This window comes from Loxodonta africana, chromosome 14, assembly GCF_030014295.1.
Source record: "Loxodonta africana isolate mLoxAfr1 chromosome 14, mLoxAfr1.hap2, whole genome shotgun sequence".
In the NCBI taxonomy this organism is placed as follows: domain Eukaryota; kingdom Metazoa; phylum Chordata; class Mammalia; order Proboscidea; family Elephantidae; genus Loxodonta; species Loxodonta africana.
The window spans coordinates 73,060,780-73,081,817 of record NC_087355.1 but is presented as its reverse complement, the minus strand read 5'-3'; the positions used below and the strand labels follow the sequence as shown (position 1 = coordinate 73,081,817).

The window sequence follows — 21,038 nt, the reverse complement described above, 5'->3', positions numbered from 1 at the left end:
TTCTTTTGTCTATATGCAGAAAAATAGTTTAAGATTTAAAAGGACAGTCCCTGAAAATGATTTCAATATGTAGTCTATATAGTCTTCTAATGATAGTCAATTGTAATTATAAAGAGTAGGATATTAATAATCAAATACTTTGATTAAAGTTAACCGTAACAGTATCTAAATATTTGAACACATCTGTACATAATTGTTTTTATATTTTATTTATCAGATTAATTTTTATAAGAGACATCAGATTATATACTATGCTGTTTGAAATATTTATCTTTATTTTAATTCAATTGATATTTTAGATGATTCCAGAAAGTACTAGGAAAGATTCATTAACTGTTCATGTTGTTTGCTTTCATTTTTAAAAAATTTGATAGCATTCTTACAAGTTGACTTTACCAATGCTGATTTCTATTACCTTTCAAGGTAGTTTTAAAAACTGAATAATTATATCAGTGAATATTTTATATTTAGTTACTTTATTTTATGAATTGGGAAAATAAAGGACCAGTGGGTTTGATCATCCTAATGACAATCTCACTCGGAATCAAGAATAAAATTCTTGTGTTAGACTGAAAGATTCTGATACTCCTTCTTGAAAAAAGCAAGGGAAAACTATTTTCAGCAAAAAAATGACTTTTGATTTATACTCACACACTTTATTAACAAAGGATAGGAGATTCATTACAGCACTAGTTGATGTATCTGTCACTCTCAAGACGTTCCATACCTACCCATACATGCCAGCAGGAGGTAGAAAACCAGGATGTTAGTGTCCTAGAATGAGACCTTTGAAAAGGCATTCCACTTCTCAAACGTGGGGTCAGAGCTTGCCTGGAGAATCTGTCCCGCTTTATCGTCATTAAAGTCTGCTTTCTCAGATGGAAAAAAAACAGGTAGGAAGAAAGGAGTTTCTAGACTTTTAAGCCTTGACAAGCGTTAGAAAAGGGATCTTCCAAAATTAGATGATCTTTGGCCACAGTTTCTTAGATGCTTTCGCTTTTATCATATTTGCTCCTGTCTGTATTCATGTTAATACTTGAATTTTTATTGGCTTGAGACTGTTTTGGGCAATTTTCTTAAGATTTCTGTCTCAGATAGTGATTCTAGTTACCAGTAATTTTTAAAAACATTTTAAGTAGATACAAATTGTGGTTGTCAAATTTCTCATTTACTTTTTTTTTTTTTTTAAAGAGTTTTACTATTGTATCCAAATATTTTTACATTTTAACTTCGAAAAATGCCCCGTGTGTCAAGGTCAAAATGTCTTTTTAATTGAAAAAAAAAAAAAACTATCCTCTTGAACACCCTTTGTTTTAATTTGACCCCATTTTTCTTTGCTCCTGCTATTGTTTTAGATATTCTGCCATTTTGAAAGATTTTTAACTGTTAGTTTGAATACAAGCATAGAAGTAAGTATTTTCAGCTGCCTAAACAGAACTCTGACTCAGAGAGGAAGAAGCGAAACTAAACAGACTCCAGAGTCCTAAGAACTCTCAGTCTGTATATGAACAGCTTGCAAAGGGTTCTCAGTGCGTATATTTTTGCTACCCCAGCAACGGTTTTATTTTGTTGGTGCTAGGTCAAAATTAACATGATCCTGTGGTTATTTGACCCAGCCTTGGTGTAAAAAACAAAGTTGTTGTTGTTGTTTTTTTTCACATAACATCTTACCAAAAAACGTGCTTTTGTGACTAACTAGGGCAACATGCTGTTTGTTATTTGGTAATCATTTAATTTGGAATACAAGAGAACCAAAACATGGAACTTGGGAAATGTGGTGCAGTTATGGCTCTGCTGAACTATACAATTGTTTAGATTTTTTTTTTTTTTAGTACTAAGCATGGAATTTAAAACAATCCACTAACTTTTTATAATTTATCACATTGAAAATTTCTTTTTTAATCTCTTTAAAAATGTGATAGAATCCCATTATAGTTTTCCCATGGAACATGGAAATAATGATTTGAAGTTTTGAGGATTTTTAATGTTTTCATGACTAAGGAAATTTTTATTGCCAAGGATTTTGCTACTGAAAGCAATCTTGAAGTAGAGCAAGTACAGTTGATTATTCTTTATAGTTCCTCTGTAAATGACTGTTTAGTTTAATGAAGTCAGATGTATGTTATAAACAGATATATTTAAAGTTTTATTGTTTTCGGCAAACATTATTGGAGCCCTGTTAAGCACTGTGTTAAAACAAACAAACGAGCTGCCCATGTGTTTTAGAGTACAACTGCACACCACAGGATTTTCACAGCTGTGACCTTTTGGAAGCAAATCGCCAGGGCTTTCTCCTGAGGTGCCTCTGGGTGGTTCAGACCGCCCACCTTTCAGTTAGTAGGCAAGCCCTAAGCTGTTTGTGCCACCCAGGGACTCCAGACACTGTGTTAGACCTAGGAATATAGTGGAGTTGAACAGATATTCTTTCTTGCCGTGTAAGAACTGCTATAAGAACTGCCCCACATTTTTAGACCATGATGCAATAAATTTTGCTTTTATTAAATGTTTTCTGTAGAGCAACTTTGTTGTAATTATTTTGATGAGTTTAGAATTATGAATTGATTTAAATATGCAGATCCACCCATGGAAATTGGCTTGACCTTACAAGTACACCCTAGGGATTATGGGTGATTTTGAGGGCTCAGAGCGTGGGATAGCAGCTCTACAGAACATTGGTAATATACATGAGTGCGCTCCACACTGAGGGATTCCAGCTCCCCCTGGAAAAACCTTTGTGTAGCCCATGTTTTTGCTTTAAGAAATAGAAAGGAAACTTTGTTTCCAGCTTGAGACAAAGATGATGGAAATATTTTAGTCTATTCCCAGTTTTTAGGCCTTGAACTATTGTTTGTTTCATAGTAAAGCAATGCTATAACAATATTAAAGACAGCTTACAAATACCACACATAAAAATTTAACCCATAATCTCATGTGAAAGTTTCATTTTTTAATATTCATATCTATTTGCATATATATTTTCCCATTGTTATAATTATATGAAAAATTTTATTCAGATTTTTTTATTTAATGGTAAATTGGATATTTTTCCATATTCCTTACTTTTTTTGATTATCATTTCTAGTGGCAGTATAACAATAAATTGATTTGATCAATTATTTATTAAACATATTTCTCTGATGAAAGATGAACTGAAAACCATTTTAAAAGTAATTGTATTTACAGCACTAGATGCATTTAAAGCATACTTTTTCCTTTGTTGTCAAACATAAGCTTAATTGTATTTTAATTGCAAAGCCATCTAGCTGCTCAGTTGTGCGACTGACCTCTACCCCCTTTTTCACAGATAAATAGTACAAGGTTCTCCAAATTGATTTTTAGCTGTTTTTATTGACCTTCAAATAGAGGATGAGATGCCTGTCTGCTAGTAGTGATTTCTTTAAAGCAATTTTCCTGTTCCAGCCCCATTGTACTTTAATGACAAAAGTTGATGAGTTGGAACCATACCAGAGAAGTTCTTGTTCAGTATATTTACTCTTCTACTTTCTCATTCAATTTGTATGCCTTGTGAGCTGATTAAATTGCTTAAAAAAAAAGGAGTTGTATGATGCTAGGAGTCCCTGGGTATTAAACACTAGACTAGGAACTGAACGGTTGGTGGTTGAACCCACCCAGAGGCACCTCAGAAGAAAAGCCTGGCAATCTGCTTCCAAAAGGTCACAGACATGAAAACCCTATGGAGTGCAGTTTGCAACACATGAGGTTGGAATTGACTCAATAACAGCTTTTTTTTTTTTTTTTGGTATTTTTTCCTTTCCCCAAAAGAATTTTCCAGGGACTGGAAAATAACATTAATTAAGCACGGTCGTAGTTATCTTGTGCTGCTATAACAGAAATACCATAAATGAGCGGCTTTAACAAACAGCTATTTATTTTCTCATAGTTTAGGAGGCTGGAAGCCAGTTCTAGGGGAAGGTTCTGGAGGAAGGTTCTTGTCTCGGAGCTTCTGCTCCTGGGCAATCCTCATGTGGCTTGGCATCTCTCTTCCTCTTCTCTGCTTACTTGTTTGCTTGTTTAATCTCTTTTATGTCTCAGAAGAGATTGACTCAAGACACACCTTACGCTAAGCCTGTCTCGTTAACGTAACAAAGGCAACCCGTTTCTTAATGGGATTATACCCACAGGCATAGAGGTTGGGATTTACAGTACGTATTTTGGGGGGGGGATGCAGTTCAATCCATAACTAGCACCTTCTGTGTACCAGAGTAGATGAAGCCTCTAAGGTAGATGCTATTGTTCCTACTTCCTCTTCCTCTAGGGAAGCCCATTCTGCTTCTTTTCTAGAAGCCTCTTGTAACCTGCTCGTATAGTTCCTGGTACTTCCTCTCTCATAGTGATATCGTAGTTATTCTAAGCCATTGTTTCCTGCCTGTTAACCTGCTAGACTGCTAGTACCTGACAGACCAGAGACAGCGTGATGTCCCCGGTGCCTAACATGGTTCCTGGCACATGGTTGACATTCAACAAATATTGAATGAATGTGATGAATCGAAGAATCTTGGTTTTATGGATGATAAAACTGGGGTTGAAATTGAACAACTTCTTCAGTCACCTACTACTAAGTGGCAGAAGTGACTCTAGCACCTGTGGTTTTACCCTGCATCACATGCCTCTATATATGGAATCCTCTGGGCCTGGCTCCCTTCTTCCATAAAAATGGGACAATTGTACTAGGTCCTAGTTTCCTCCAAAATTCTGACTTTATCGTTAGAATCCTGAGGATGCCTTTGTTTGCTTTTTGATCTGGCTTTAGACTTTGCCTATTTTACTAGAATTGAGTCTTTGCACCAAGTCTTGAGGCTCTTTGGAAATTCTCAGTCTCCTTTTAGAAATACGTTAAATAATACACTGATTCCAATTTTATTAGAGAAATCGTGGAGAGCCTGAGGGTACGTTGTGATGAGCAAACAGTTTTAGGAGCAAAGAGGGCAGGGTGTTTCTCAGGTCTAGGTGGTTAGATACAAATGTGACCAGAAGACGAAGCAGTCTAAAATATCCAAGGTAATCAGATTTTTAGACTTTCGCATTGCCGAAGTTAAGACTTTTTTTTTTTTTTAATAAGAGCTTCTCTTTTAGCTAGCTTTTTTAATTACATTGTCAAGACCAATATACTTTTAAAAGAAAAACACAACTTTGGGTATACAGCTCTAGATTGTAATAAAATGTATAAATATTTTGTTGTTTTCATGACTTCAGCAAAAAATGTTTAAGCTTTTCAAGTTTGTCTATATCTGTTGAAATTCTTTTTGACAGCTCTGAGTTAATGAGCTAGTAGGAAGAGAAGTAACAGTAATAACTTGCTAGCATATTCCTATTTTTATTCTAGATAAAATTAAAAAATAGGAAGTTTAACCTGGAGGGCTATGGAGCCAGAATATTAAAGGGACCGTATTCTCTTCTGTGTCTGTTACGACTGCTGGCTACTCCGCTCTACCCCTGAGTGCCCCAGGCTGCCTTCTACAGTGAAACAAACTGAAAGGACACATTAACTTCACTCTAGATTGGTTTTCAAATTTCATGGCTCAGCAGTGGCAACTGAGAAGGGTTTTTGATGAAACTGATATGTTGTCTTGAAAGTGTTTAAATTTTTAAGACAAAGGCTTTTAGACACATCCTGGAACCCCTGGGAGGTGGAAGTAGGGACTGTGGAGGGCATGGGATGGGGTCAGAGGGTGGTTGAGCCTCTAGGCACCTATAACCAGACAGCTACTCTTCTACCTGTTTTATGCTGGGATCTCTCATAGAATTTTTGTTTGTTTGTCTCTCAGAGAATTTTGTTTGGAGGAGTCCTACTGCTTAAAACAAAAACAGTTTGAAAGACACCACTTTACGGAAAGGTACTTTGAGAAAAAAATCCTTATCTTTGACTTCTAGTTATTAGTATGCCCCAATTAAATATAGTCTCTCAGATTCCAGGAAAACAACAGTCACAAAAAAACTTTCTTCTTGCCTTTCAATAATTCTCTTTACTGCCCAACATGTGGGAGCTGCTCATTTGTTATTCTTCTACTTATTTAAAGCTGTCTGGGGATTTGACGTTTCTAATGGCAAATAGTGATCAAACAGCTATATTGACATTTGAAAAAATAGTACTGACCTCTGTTTAATTGATTAGGAGAGCTGGTATTAACTTAGTTTAAAACACTTAATTAGGAAATAGTTTTAAATTTCTTTATAATCTCTTAGAAATTAAAGAACTTTCCTAGAAAAAAAAGCATGACACCTTTGAGAGTAGGGCATTTGGACCACTAATACTCCTGTTATTACAAAGTTGATGCTCTTACATTTATACAGGGAAAAACCTGTGAAAGCTGGAACCTGTGTGAGGTTAAAAAAAACCTGTCAGAGAAGGAAAACTCAAATATTTTCCACTAATAGAGAGCCATAGAAAAGTGGTGACTGCACCGTGTCAAAGGTGGAAAACTTGCAAAACCTGGAAGAACTAAGGCAGTCCCGAAGAGTTTCAGCTCTCACAGGTTTCAATGTAATATGGAGAATAAGAGAACAAGGAACATTTAGTTCAACTTTCTGTCTACTACTTGAACCCATCAAATGGATGCGCAGTCTGAATTTGAGTAATTCCAGTGAAGAGGAGCTGCCCAAAGGCAGGGCATTCTCTCTTTGGACACCTCTGTTTTCCTTAAAATGTTTCTCCCCTTTTTGAGCCAGTGTCTCTCTTCGTAGAGTCCTTCCTGGTTTTACTTTACGATCTCAATTATCATTTCTACAGGGTTCCATTGAAGCAAACTTTTTTCCTGCTGAATTCAGATAGGACGAAGACAATGCTAATAAATGAAAATAGCTCTAATTTGTGACAGAGCAAGTGAGACCACTTATTCATTTAGTTCATTTTCATTTGGTCTAGACTTCATTGGTACACAGACTTTAATTGATTTAGCATGATATTTTTATTGGAAATATTTTAGGGAGAAAACTTAATAAAATATATATGCGTGAACACAGTGAACTTTTTTTGATGATTTGAGGTCATTATTGTGCATTTCAGCTACCGTTCTCTATGTTGAAGTCCTCAGGACATGTTGAGTTTTGTTGGACTGTTTTCCTATCCACTTTAGTTCAATTTAATACACCTACTCCTCACTTATTGACTGTTTCGTTACCTGACATTTCACTTTAAAACAATAGTAAAAAACCTGCTGACTATTTTGCACATTAACAATATACATCTGACAGTAACTCACACCAAGGTACAAGGTGAGAGTAATGCTGGCTGTGATGGTTAAGGTTAGGTGTCAACTTGGCTGCACCATGATTCTTAGTGGTTTGGCAGTTATGTAATGAGGTAATTTGGCAATTATGTAATGACATAATTTAATGGCTATGTAATGATGTAGTCATCCTCCATTTTGTGATCTGATGTAGTCATCCCCTGATCATCATGCTGACCACATTTGCATAACGCCGATTTTCACATAAGGACCTGGTCTTTGGAACCTAATCATGTGGATAAGTGAGGAGTGGGTGTTTATAGTGAGTACTTACTGTCAGCCGCCTTTGTATGCAAAGGGGATATAAAAATGAATGATAAGTCTGCCAAAATAGTTCAACTGGGAGAGCTTTAGACTGAACATCTAAAAGTCCCTGGTTTGATCTGGAGTTTTGGTAGCCTTGTTATATCCCAATAAAATCTGTTGCCATTGAGTTGATTCCAACTCATAGTGACCTTATAGGACAGAGTAGAACTGCCCCGTAGGGTTTCCAAGGAGCGGCTGGTGAGGTTGAAGTGCCGATCTTTTTGTTAGCAGCTGTGCTTTTAACAGCTATACCACCAAGGCTCCTATCCCAACAAAGCTATTACTAAAAAAAAAAACAGAGAGAGAGAGACACAATGCCTATAATAGGGAGATGTGGATCATGAATATGGGATATGGATGGGGGGGCAGAAATGTAACATTACTCTGTTACAATATGGTAATTGTTAGAATAGAAAAGAAATAGGGGAGTAGATAGGGTCAGGTTAAAGAGAAAGGTGATCTGTAGGGCAGAGGGAGAGTTCGTCAAGTGCACAAACCATGGAAGAATGCCCTAGCGTGAAGAATGGCCTGAGCATAGGTCCAAAAATGTGTTGAGTGTCCCTGGAAGACCAAACACTTTTAGTGTGCATCCAACATAAGGAAACTGGAGTAAGGAAAGAGAGATGGCAGGAGACGAGGCAGGAAAGTGAGGTTGGAGCCAGGTTGCGAAGGAATTACAGGTGCCTTTTAAGGAGTTGGGATTTTATTCTTTTAGCACTGGGGACTCATCATAAACTTTTAAGTAAGGAGAATGATATGATTAGATGTGTTTTATAAATTCTGGTAGTATTAAGTAGAGAATGATTAAGAATAATGTGTCTGAAATTTTGATCCTTCTAACCCATCTGTGCTATTTTTGCCATACTTGAGCATGCTTTTGGAACTGATGAGCTAAATCGATAAGAAGAGGAGGATATAAGTGATGGATTGAATTTCTTATACACTTAATGCCCGTAGTTTTGGAGTATCTGTGATTGATTTCTATAGTTTTTAAAGTTTTCACCTTGTTATCAGATTGTCATTTCACATTGATAATAGTGTACCCCTTCCCTTCTGATATCTAGCTGCTAAAAGATCCAAATAAACAAGCCTGGGGGCTGAGCCATGAGTACGGTACATGACCTTCAGTGAGTCAGCTTGGAGACATCTGTTTTGATCCTTTGAAGATGTTTTTTTCCCAGTTCTTGTCTTAGTCTAGATCTATATAACTGAGCTGTCCAACAACTTTCTATAAGTGAAGTATAACTAATTTGTTCCAAAGATCATAGTCACTCATCGTAAAACATTTTTTAAAATTTATTTTGATGTAGGTGATTGGAGTTTCGCTTCAACAATTTCAGCAGTTCAGCAGTATTTTATCTGCCGACAGTAAGCTCTTTACTTGATTGCACCATGAAAAAGCTGCTAATGAGACTTGTCAAGCACAAAAATGGACTTGAAGGACCAAAAGCCATTGTTTTCAAATGAAGAATACTGTTCTTCAGACAGGACAGTTCTAAGCCTCAATGCTTTTTAACCACCACTGAGATTTCTTCCCACAACATCAGCATGGCAAGCAGGCGAAAATCCACGACACCCTGCATGGTCCTTGCCAGTGAACAAGACCCAGACCTTGAGTTGACAGCAGGTTTGGGCGAAGGCCCTCCTGTTCTAACGCCTGTAGAAAACACCAGAGCAGAGAGCCTGTCCAGTGATGAGGACGCTCGTGAGTCTGTGCATTCCGACAATCAGCAACACAAAGTAGAAGGCGGCTATGAATGTAAATATTGTACGTTTCAAACTCCAGACCTGAATATGTTTACTTTCCACGTGGACTCAGAACATCCCCATGTTGTGCTAAATTCCTCCTACGTTTGTGTCGAATGCAATTTCCTTACCAAAAGGTATGATGCACTTTCTGAGCATAATCTGAAGTATCACCCGGGAGAAGAGAATTTTAAGTTGACTATGGTGAAACGTAATAACCAGACAATCTTTGAGCAAACAGTAAACGACCTGACTTTCGATGGTAGTTTTGTTAAAGAGGAGAATTCAGAGCAAGCGGAATCTACGGACGTTTCTTCCTCAGGAATATCTATCAGCAAAACCCCTATCATGAAAATGATGAAGAGTAAAGCAGAGAACAAACGAATTACAGTTCATCATAACTCGGTTGAAGACGTTCCTGAAGAGAAAGAGAATGAAATCAAACCGGACCATGAAGAAATTGTAGAAAATCCAAGTTCTTCAGCCTCTGAATCGAATACCACTACTTCCATTATAAACAGACTACATCCAAGTACTGCCAGCACAGTAGTGACCCCAGCCGCAGTTCTTCCCGGCTTAGCACAGGTGATAACTGCCATGTCAGCTCAGCAGAATTCTAACTTGATTCCCAAAGTCTTAATCCCTGTTAACAGCATTCCTACCTACAATGCTGCGCTGGATAACAACCCCCTTTTGCTTAACACCTACAACAAATTCCCATATCCAACAATGTCAGAAATTACAGTTCTTTCTGCTCAAGCAAAATATACAGAGGAGCAGATCAAGATATGGTTTTCGGCCCAACGTCTCAAACATGGTGTTAGTTGGACTCCGGAAGAGGTAGAGGAGGCAAGAAGAAAACAATTCAACGGAACAGTACATACTGTACCTCAGACCATAACCGTTATCCCTACACACATTTCCACAGCAAGTAATGGTTTACCATCCATTTTACAGACATGCCAAATAGTTGGTCAGCCAGGTCTGGTTCTCACACAGGTAGCTGGAACAAATACCTTGCCAGTAACAGCACCGATAGCATTGACGGTGGCAGGAGTTCCAAATCAAACAAACGCACAGAAAAGTCAGGTACCTGCTACTCAGCCTGTTGTAGAGACAAAGCCAGCAGCAGCAGCAGCAGCAGCAGCAGCAGCAGTTACAACTTCTCAGCTTGTCAAACAAGAAACTGCATTGGCAAACCCTGACTCGTTTGGCATTCGGGCAAAAAAGACTAAAGAGCAGCTGGCAGAATTAAAAGTCAGCTACCTTAAAAATCAGTTTCCCCATGACTCAGAAATTATCAGACTTATGAAAATCACAGGCCTGACTAAAGGAGAGATTAAAAAGTGGTTTAGTGACACCAGGTACAACCAGAGAAATTCAAAGAGTAATCAGTGCTTGCATCTCAACAATGATTCCTTGACCACCATTATTATAGACTCCAGTGATGAAACCACAGAATCGCCAACTGGTGTTATTTCACAGCCAAAACAGTCCTGGAATTCTATTCCTGACTTTCCTCCACAAAAGTTTAAAGAGAAAACTGCAGAGCAGCTTCGGGCCCTTCAGGCAAGTTTTCTCAACAGCTCCGTGCTTACAGATGAAGAATTAAATAGGTTAAGAGCGCAAACCAAACTTACCAGAAGAGAAATTGATACCTGGTTTACAGAGAGGAATAAATCAAAAGCTTTAAAGGAAGAGAAAATGGAAATGGATGAAAGTAATGCAAGTAGTTCCAAAGAAGAAGCTGGAGAAACGTCTCCTGGAGATGAATCTGCTGCCCCTAAATCAGTGAGTACAGGCAAGATGTGCAAAAAATCACCTGAGCAGCTGCACATGCTTAAAAGTGCATTCGTCCGAACGCAGTGGCCATCACCAGAAGAGTACGACAAGTTGGCCAAAGAAAGCGGGCTTGCTAGATCAGACATAGTTAGTTGGTTTGGGGACACCCGTTACGCTTGGAAAAATGGAAACTTGAAATGGTACTACTACTATCAGAGCGCCAACGCGAGTGGTATGAATGGTCTGTCTTCCCTTAGGAAAAGAGGGAGAGGGAGACCCAAAGGCAGGGGGCGAGGCAGATCGCGTGGACGGCCTCGAGGAAACAGAAGGTTGAACAACTGGGACAGGGGGCTGTCACTTATAAAATTTAAAACTGGAACTGCAATACTTAAGGATTATTACCTGAAGCACAAATTTCTGAATGAACAAGACCTTGATGAACTTGTTAACAGATCACATATGGGCTATGAGCAGGTCCGAGAGTGGTTTGCAGAAAGACAGCGAAGATCCGAGTTAGGCATAGAATTATTTGAAGAAAATGAGGAGGAGGATGAAATAATTGATGATCAGGAAGAAGAGGAAGAAGAGACAGATGACAGTGATACTTGGGAGCCTCCACGGCACGTGAAGCGGAAGCTTTCTAAATCAGATGACTGAAATGTAAGTTTTTAACCTGAGCCTGTATTAACTGGCCATTTACGTTCAGAAGAGTCACCTGGTATTAGTCATCTTCACTTTTGATAATTTTTTCTAAACTAGCTTTTCCTTTACCTAATAAGAGGACTAGGTGCCACTAGGATTGCCAACAAATCTATGATTGTCATGTGTAGTTTGATTATTATGTTTTTTTAATATAGAGTTTAATGTTGGTTTAATTATTTTTCACATGAAATGTGTTTTATTTTGTTCTAAGGGAAAGTTACCCTTTCTCTAAGAAGGGAGACTGGTATGGAGAGGGGCGGGACTCCGAAACAAAAACTAGAGGTTACTAAATGTATTTCTTGCAACCTTCCCTTCACTAAAGCTTCATTTTTTGCCTATTTAAGGAAAGAATTCAAAAACGAAAACTAAAAAGAAGGGGAAAAGTATACCGAAGGAAAGACTTACCACAGGGGTGAGGATTGCTCAGTTTTAGGAAACTAGGTGAAAATGGGTATCTTTTTATTTCCTCATTGTTGTATTTCAGGATTTACTAAACCTTAAGTGTTTGCTTCCCTGCCCCTCACAGTGTTACCACATTTTCAACTACAGTTTAAAATTCTTTATGTATTAAAATTATTTGATATTTTTCTATTGAAAGCCAGAGGTCTGTTCTAAGCCATATATAAATTCATGTTTGCTTAGGTGGCATCTGCTTTTTGAAAACTGTGATATAAATTATTTCTATCTTAGAGATCGAATGCTGCAATTAAAAGGTAAATAACAGATTTGATATTAAATTAGTGCAGTTGCCTAAAATATCCTTTCACTCTTTGATATAAAACAAACTGCTACCAGCAGAAACACTACATTTGGTTAACAGTATATGTCTGTTTAAAAATGGAAGTAAATGTGCTTTAAATTTGAAAGGTCTTGGCATGTGCCTTAAATCTTAATTCTTCTATAGATTGGATTAATTAAAATTACACTGAAGTTACAAATCAGATACCTGATTTGGAATAGGGCCTTGAATTTTTTTGTGTGTGTGTGTTTTGGGTGAAAGTTCACAGCACAAATTAGCTTCTCATTCAAAAACTTGTACACAAATTGTTTTGTAACACTGATTGCAAAGGACCTTCAATTCTTAATACTTTTGGAATTCAGTGGCACAGATCTATTTCTTCTACTGTGTACACTTTTTGAAACAATGCTGTTGTCATGAAATATGTGTCACTCAGTAGTCCTATATGCATCTTGCTCTTGGAAATTCCTGCAGTGTTCTCCGCAGCGAGGGAGCAAACTAGGCAGAGGCCCTCTGATTATTTGTTTACATATAAGCATATTATATCCTTAGCTTTTTGCACCGCTACCCTGTGCTCTTTTATCCTATGCACTATTTCCTTGACTCCCTCATGTCTTCTTTGCTGATTTTATTTATTTTATCTTATTTAACAAATACTTACAGAGAGCTTAATATGTGCCAGGCACTATTCTTATTGCTCAACAATCCTTCCCCAGGTTTTTTTGTTTTTGTTTTTAATTAACTTTTTTTTTTTTTTCCGGTAGAAAAACAGATGAAACTAAAAATGTACCTATTTTAATAAGTAGTATGGATCTCATTCCAGGGTATAGATCATAACGTAATCATTGTAAGTCACAAGAAGTTAGCAGTTTTGTGAAGCTTAATCCCAAAGAGAGAAGCCCTGCATTTGCTAATGTCAGAAATCTTCAGGACAGCTTTCTTCTGACTTAGATGCATGAAATATTTTTAACAGGCATTTTTTTTTTTTATTTCTAAATACAAGAATGTGCACTCAGCTAAGATTAAATCAACAAACTTGTTGCTGTAGTGAATTTTTGTTGTTATTGTATAATCTCTGCAGTGATTTTGTAGGGAGTTGCATTCTAAAAATAATGTGAACCTTTTTTATGGTTTTGTTTGACAGTACTTTATGTATGGATAAATCTTGTATTATATATTAATATTGTAATGGGTATTATGGTCAGAAAATTCACAGGAAGCTGCAGTTTTCATAACTTGATCATCAATGTAATGCATGCAATTTCTGGCATGCCTTGGTTTTATAAATATGCAAAAATAAAAAATTATAAGACACATTAACACAAGTTACCATTGGCTTAATAATTTTTCATCTTATAAAAGGATTCACCATAGGTTTCCTCTAAATAGTTATTTGTTCATTTAAGTATGGTTCAATTTACAAAAAACAAAACAAAATGTAAAAACCTAAAACCTTTCCAAAATAGTTATTATAGAAATTGAGATACATGTATCTTTTTGCACATGCCTGCCTTGTTATAGAAATAGAAAAAAAAACAAGATTTCATAGTCTGTGTCTTACATACACTGACAATGAAATATGTACTTCTACTGATTTTTTTTCTAAATTATTACATAAAGTGACAAATGTCTGTAAGCAAAGCTGGTGTGTTGTTGTTGGGTGCTATCAAATTGGTTCCAACTCATAGCGACCCCTGTACACAACAGAACAAAACACTGGCCGGTCCTGCGCCATCCTCATAAGTGTTGCTGTGCTGGAGCCCGTCTTTGCAGCCAGTGTGTCAGTCCATCCTGTCGAGGGTATGGGCAGGGCACGCGTATAAGAGTTCAAACAGTCTAATGCATTACATGAGATGTATGCGGCAAGCAATCTCAGTGTTAATAAGAAAGGATAGAGGATGTATTTTCCTGGCTAGTTTATATCTTTTTTTGTTTGTAAAAGTGGTAAAAATGCAAGTATGGCTTTCTTCAAAATGTCAGTTTTTATGATGTGTTTCTTTTATAGCTGCCTAAAGCATTGAAGGAGAATCAGTTCTTCAGCTCAAGATGTCTGAGTTACTGTGAATGGGCCCAATCTTTGATGAAACTGAAAACGTTTTGGGGCATACACACTCAAACAAAATAGGATTCGGTACCCGAAAGAAACGGAACTTAATGTATTTTGTGCCAAAGTTAAACTACTGCAGCTGGCGGAAGTTCTGCGATGTAAATAGAACACTAATTACAAAAACACCTTGTAAAATTTTGAATTTTAATACAGCACATTTTTATTCTGATATGATGAAGACATTTGGATTCTTAGACTTTCTGGAGGGATTTAATGACCACTAGAGCTTGTGCTCTTGTGTTTTGTCCAGCTCGATACTGTATGTCTGTAAGATGGGCTCTGTTGCCCGTGTTCTCTCATATGTGATTAAGCTTATAGCTTTGAGTGACCAAACATTTTACAGAGTAAAAACTGTTAGAAACAGGAAGAAAAAATGGATTTATTTCTATTTTATTTATGAGGCCCCTGCACTAAGATTAAAAGTTGTGTCTGGGCTTATATAATTTCACTGTAAGTGAAAAAACAGCCTATTCACACATTTTGGAACAGCAAGATTTTGTGGTAGCACAGGCCTTTAGTGATCGGCTCTTATATCGAACACTTTCATGGATGCTACTATTGCTACTTATAATACTTCGGTTACTTTTCTCCTTAGAAGCTGAATTTGCTTTTTTATTAAACTAAAGATAATTAATACCGAAGAAGGAAAAGAAACTGGCACATGAATTTGCATAGGGAGAAACTCTGAAATAAATGTACCAAAAATGTGAAAAAGAATCATATAGTAAATATGTACTTAGTTTTTGTGTTTTGTTTAACAATCATGTGGATATTAGAAATGTTTGTACAGGCGTCGGATCAGAATTTTCAAAAATTATCGTTCAGTGAAATTTGTGTAACAATTTCAGTGAATAGAGAAAATTCTGAACTGATCAGGAGTTAAAAGTTAGCTTTTCACTTAGGCCTCGTGGGAGCGTTAACTGTTAACTCTTGCCATGCCAGGAGACTGGGAGTCCTTACTAACTTATTTGTAAAGACTGGTGCTGTTCACTTAGGGTGAGAAGGGCCCTTTCTTTTGTGACTATAGGACCATTTTTCCAAATGTGCTTTCTTCTAGAAAAAATGTTCAGTTTAATTAGCTTTGGATTTTAAAATGTTTTTTCTGAATGAAGAGATATAGTAGGCTTGGCCAGTTTATTTTATCTAATTTAATGAATAATAAATATTAAGCTCTTGGTTTTTACCTACATGTTTGTCAGCTAATGAAAATGTTAGGAAAAAGCCTTGAATATGCATGCTGCTTTCATTTTTATGAACTTTTTCTTTTTTAACTATAGCTTTATTAGTAATTCCAAAATGCTGCAGTTTAGCAGGTTTCTTCACTCAGCTGGCTTCGTGGGTGGCTTTTTTCATACTACTGTTAACTTTTTTTAAAAAGAAGCAATGTAAAGACTGCAACAACTTAATGCACTAAACTGTTTTTCTTTTACATGTTTAAAACTTCTTAAAGCACTCTGTATTATAATGATTAAATCGCTCCCTTTTTTAAACCATTGCTAATGTGGTCTGAGTTTTGTTTGACAATAATTTTAATGTTTTCAAAATTTGAAATGTCAAGTATTGGAAACGAAGCCTTTGAAAATATATATTGTTTCCGTTTCAATATGTTAACTCTGTATAGCTGTAAATAGCTGTTAGTGATTTTCCCCATCTTTTTTATAGCTTGGCACTTAATTCTGCTCTGATGTTTGCTAGCTTTTAAATATATTCATTTGACAGAGCAAAAGAACCCTCCTCTCCTGGTGGATTGTGTCCTTGAATACAAAATAAAAGTTAGCAGTGATTAGTAGTTTTCAGTGATTTTTTTTTCAATTTTATTAACTGAGTCAGTTTTTAAAAACAGCTTAGTGTGCTTAAGCTTATATCCTTTCTTAAAGCCGTCTACATATAATTTAGGTAATTCAATAGAGAGTTTTCACTTGTCTACATTAGGAAGAATATTAATTTCCAGAAATTATAAGTGATTAACATTTCTCTGGGTTCTTAGAATATTTCCAAAAATACCTCAGCCTTATGGGGTTCTGAGAGCACGTTGTTGTTGTTAGGTGCTGCCAAGTTATTCTGACTCATAGTGACCCCAGGTAGGACAGAACAAAACACTGCCTGGCCCCAAGCCATCCTCACAATCATTGTTATGCTTAAGCCCATTGTTGCAGCCACTGTGTCAGTGTATCTCCTTGAGGGTCTTCCTCTTTTTCACTGACCTCTACTTTACCAAGCACGATGCCCTTCTCCAGGGACTGATCCCTCCTGATAACATGTCCAAAGTATGTGAGTTGAAGTCTCGCCATCCTCGCTTCTATGGAGTGTTCTGGCTGTACTTCTTCCAAGACAGATTTGTTTGTTCTTCTGGTAGTTCATGGTATATTCAGTGTTCTTCACCAATGTCACTTTAAGGACTAGGGTGCTCCTGACCCAAAACATTGTATTTTCAGTCACCACATATACATGCAAAAGCTGGACAATGAACAAGAAAGAAGAAAAGTTGATGCCTTTGAATTGTGGTATTGGTGAAGAAGAGAGCACATTGGGAGGTGCTTTTCCACATTTCACTCTGTGTGTCATTGCCTGTGTACTTTACAATGTGTAAATATTCACATTTCTGAACAATTAGGTGTATTGTACTTGGTGTAGCAGGTGTCTGTGCTCCAGGGGGATCCTCCTGCCCATCCGCTCCCTGTATGACCAGAACACTGGGGATTGCCATTGGTCCCTCTGGCCATCAGTCACTTCTGTTTGGATTCCTGGTTCTGTCTACTGTAGGCTAGTGATATTCAGAGTGTGGTCCCCAGACCAGCAGCAGCAGCATCCCCTGGCAAGTTTTTAGAACGAAAATTAGAGGCCCCACCCCAGGCCTGCTGACACAGAAACTCTGGAGTAGGGCCCAGCAACATGTGCTTTACCAAGCCCTCCAGATGATTCTTGTGCTGGCTAGAGTTTGAAAGCCATTGCCTGAGTGTCTCAGGCAAATGTGTAATGCAAATGAGAGAGATAAAACATTAAAAGTACATAATATGAATGGGAATATCAAATACAAGCTAGTGAAATTAAGCTCACTTTTCTCTAAACTTCTTTTGACTTTACATTCCTCTGAACGTCCTTACTACTTTCTGTCTTTCATTATACTTGTTCATTAAGTCATCAGTATTTTTCACACTTCCTCCAATTGGAGGAAGACTCATTAACAACCTGAGATATGCAGATAACTCAACCTTGCTTACTGAAAGTGAAGAGGACTTGAAGCACTTACTGATGAAAATCAAAGACTACAGCCTACAGTATGGATTACACCTCAACATAAAACAAAAATCCTCACAACTGGGCAAGTAAGCAACATCATGATAAATGGAGAAAAGATTGAAGTTGTCAAGGATTTCATCTGACTTGGATCTACAATCAATGCCCATAGAAGCAGAGTCAAGAAATCTGCTGCAAAAGACCTCTTTTGAGTGTTAAAAAAGGAAAGATGTGCCCTTGAGGACTAAGGTGCACCTAACCCGAGCCATGGTGTTTTCGGTCACCTCATGTGCACGCAAAAGCTGGGCAATGCATAGGGAAGATGGAAGAAGATTTGACTTCTTTGAATTATGGGGTTGGGGGAGAATATTGAACATATCATGGATTGCCAGAAGAATGAGCAAATCTGTCTTGGAAGAAGTACAGCCATAATGTTCCTTAGTAGCGAGGATGGCGAGACTTTGTCTCACATGCTTTGGGCATGTTATCAGGACGGACCAGTTCCTGGAAAGGGACATCATGCTCGGTAGAGGGTCAGCAAAAAAGAGGAGGATCCTCAATGAGATGGATTGACACAGTGGCTGCAACAATGGGCTCAAGCATAACAAGGATCATGAGGACGGTGCAGGATCGGGCAGTGTTTTGTTCTGTTGTACATGGGGTCGCTGTGAGCTGGAACTGACTCAACAGCACCTAACAACAACACACAGTAGGTGCACAGTTGCTTTGATTGAAAGAATGCATGAATGCGTTTTCTTCTGTTTGTCTTTCCTCCTGTGTTGTCACCTCCGTGGTGGTTGTCTTCTATTGAAACCTCCCTTACTTCCCTCCTGCCGCAGTCAGCATTAACTGCACCCCCCACATCTACCCGACAGGTCTTGTTGATGCCTTTTTTCAGCACTATCACAGCTGGCTCTGTAAGCATCTTCTGTTTCATTACTTAGTGGCACTTTGAAGGCAGAGACCACATTTTTTTCATCTTTTTTGTTTAGCTTATTTGCCAGGTACTAGGTTGACAGTGTTACGTGATTTATTTTAATCCCATGGACATACCGTGAGGTAGATGCTGTTATTACCCCACTGAATAGATGGGGAAACTGAGGCTCCCAGAGGTTAAATAACCTCCTCAATTTCACACACCAGTCATTGTTGGAGGTGTCAAACTGGGACAGTCTCCAGAGCTCTCAACCATTGCCGCTAGTGCCTGGCCAGTCATCCACAAGATAGTTGCGCAATAAATGTTAATCAAATTGAACTGAAAGTCATGGGGTTGGGAGCTAGGGGAGGAAAAAGCAGTGCCAGGCTGGCTGCGCATGTAGCTGGTGTTGGCAGGCTGTGTGTGTCCTTGGGACAACAGCCTGTGATGCTGGAAGGCAACGACTGGAGCAAGAGACATGCACTCCGCAAGCCCTGAAGAGAATGTGGCTTAAGACTGCTGGCCTGAATAAAAGGGTGTTAGTTTAAACTGAGTTTTGTAGAGGGAAGAAGGGCAGGGGAGGGGAATGGCCAAAACTGAGCTATGTAGTCAGATCATAAGACAAGTGAATGGCAGGGGAAAAAAGTCCATGGGTATCATGCAGTATAATTGCAAGAAGCTCCTAAGATACAAACCTTGGAGTTTTAGGTCATTAGATCATTCATTCATCCAATAAACACATACCGAGTGCAAGACTTGCTCTCTGCCTGTCCACCTGCCTCTGTCTCAGGCCTTCTCACTCACTCTGCCTGTCTCAGGCCCTCTCACTCACTCTGCCTCTGTATGACAGTAAGCTCTCTGATCCCCATTCTTGCCTTGCAACTTTTCCGATGCTCTTCCTCATCCTGCAGCACTTGACCTCTAGATATCCCCGTGGCCAGCTCCTTCTCATTCCAGCTCAGTGCACAGGCCACCTCTTGGGAGGCACCTTTCCTGGTTACCCTACCTAAAGTAGCCTCTTTCTCACACACCACCCTTTCAATTTTCTTTATAACACCATGATCTAAACTGTCCTTGTTCATTTAGTTACTTGTTATTTTTTGTCTCCCCACTAAAACTTAAGTTCCATGAGAGCAGGGATCTTACACCTGTCTTATTCATCACTGTATCCTCCACTCTGAAACAGTGCTTGGCTTACAGCAAATACTCAACAGATTTTAGTTGATGCAATGAATATGCTGTTACGTGCTGTTGAGTCAGTTCTGACTCATAGCGACTCTGTGTACTCATCCATTCAAGAAGCATTCATTGAGCTTCAGTGGGCCAAACCCTATCTGGGGGTGGAGTTTATAAAAGTTTACAACAGCCCACAGTGTGCTAAATGCCACAGTGGATGAACACGTGGCGGAATTATAGGAAAGGGGAAGGAGGGCTGCCTGGAGGAGGTGATGTCTGCCTTGTGATGGGTAACTCAGTCGTCCCAATGAAAAACCAGACATTTATAGATAAAAATCTACAGAAACAGATTTTTATCACAACTCACCCAATTTGAGATGCTTGCAGAATTCCTGTTTACTCCCTAACACTGCCTAACACTTGGCATTTCCTAAGTGCGTAATGTGAATTTAGCAGTTGCAGAGTGTAAAATGCTCTTTTCTTTTGTTGGCTTACTTTACTCTTTTAAAATGACATTTTCCTAGGGCCCCTCCGTCAACTGAACCAGTGGTTTGTACTTGGGGTCCCCAGGCCGCAGGTCCTCAATAGGGATAGGGGTGTTTGAGCTGTTTTCATCATTGCCAAAGGCCCAATCGGAACCACCTTTTAATGTTCTTTGCTCAGGCGCCCCAGGATTCCTAGCAGCTACTTCTTTCTTTCCAGGGAATTCTAACATGCAGTGAGGCAATGCTGGTAGACATAGGCTGGACGATGCGTGGATGGCGTTCATTTTAAAGGAAAATGAAACAATTAATAAATGCAGTTTTATTTTGTACCCAAATCTTCCATAACTTTATACTTTAGGAGGAAAAAAAATAGTTGAAATGGTTCTTAGTGGTAAAGACGCTGGAAACCCCTAAATTCAGGAATTCTGAGTCCAAAGGGCAAAGAACTACCTTTTACCCATACCCTGCCCTACACGGCTTCCTGGCCATTCCAGAAAATCTAGCTCATTTGGTTGTTGGACCAGGAGAAGGCTAGACCCAGGGGTCTTCAGAACACGATTGACTGGAAGTTGCAGAACTAAACAGCCTTCAAAAA

At 38.3% G+C, this 21,038-nt stretch overlaps 1 protein-coding gene across 7 annotated transcripts in view; it reads left to right on the top strand.

Annotated features, from left to right (window-relative positions):
* Positions 1 to 16,122, top strand: part of ZHX1 (zinc fingers and homeoboxes 1) — a 29,000-nt gene extending 12,878 nt beyond the window's left edge. For 4 of the 7 annotated variants that reach the window (XM_064268046.1, XM_064268047.1, XM_064268045.1 and 1 more), the window contains 2 exons: positions 8,864 to 11,741; positions 14,528 to 16,122. In XM_064268046.1, the coding sequence (XP_064124116.1) occupies positions 9,102 to 11,738 (2,637 nt within the window). In that variant the 5' untranslated portion in view covers positions 8,864 to 9,101 and the 3' untranslated portion in view covers positions 11,739 to 11,741; positions 14,528 to 16,122. Of the gene's footprint in view, positions 1 to 5,786; positions 5,856 to 8,863; positions 11,742 to 12,127; positions 12,225 to 14,527 lie in introns of all 7 variants that reach the window. The other 3 variants (XR_002785225.2, XR_002785224.2, XM_064268048.1) reach the window with 3 other exon arrangements.
* The last annotated feature ends 4,916 nt before the right edge of the window (positions 16,123 to 21,038 follow it).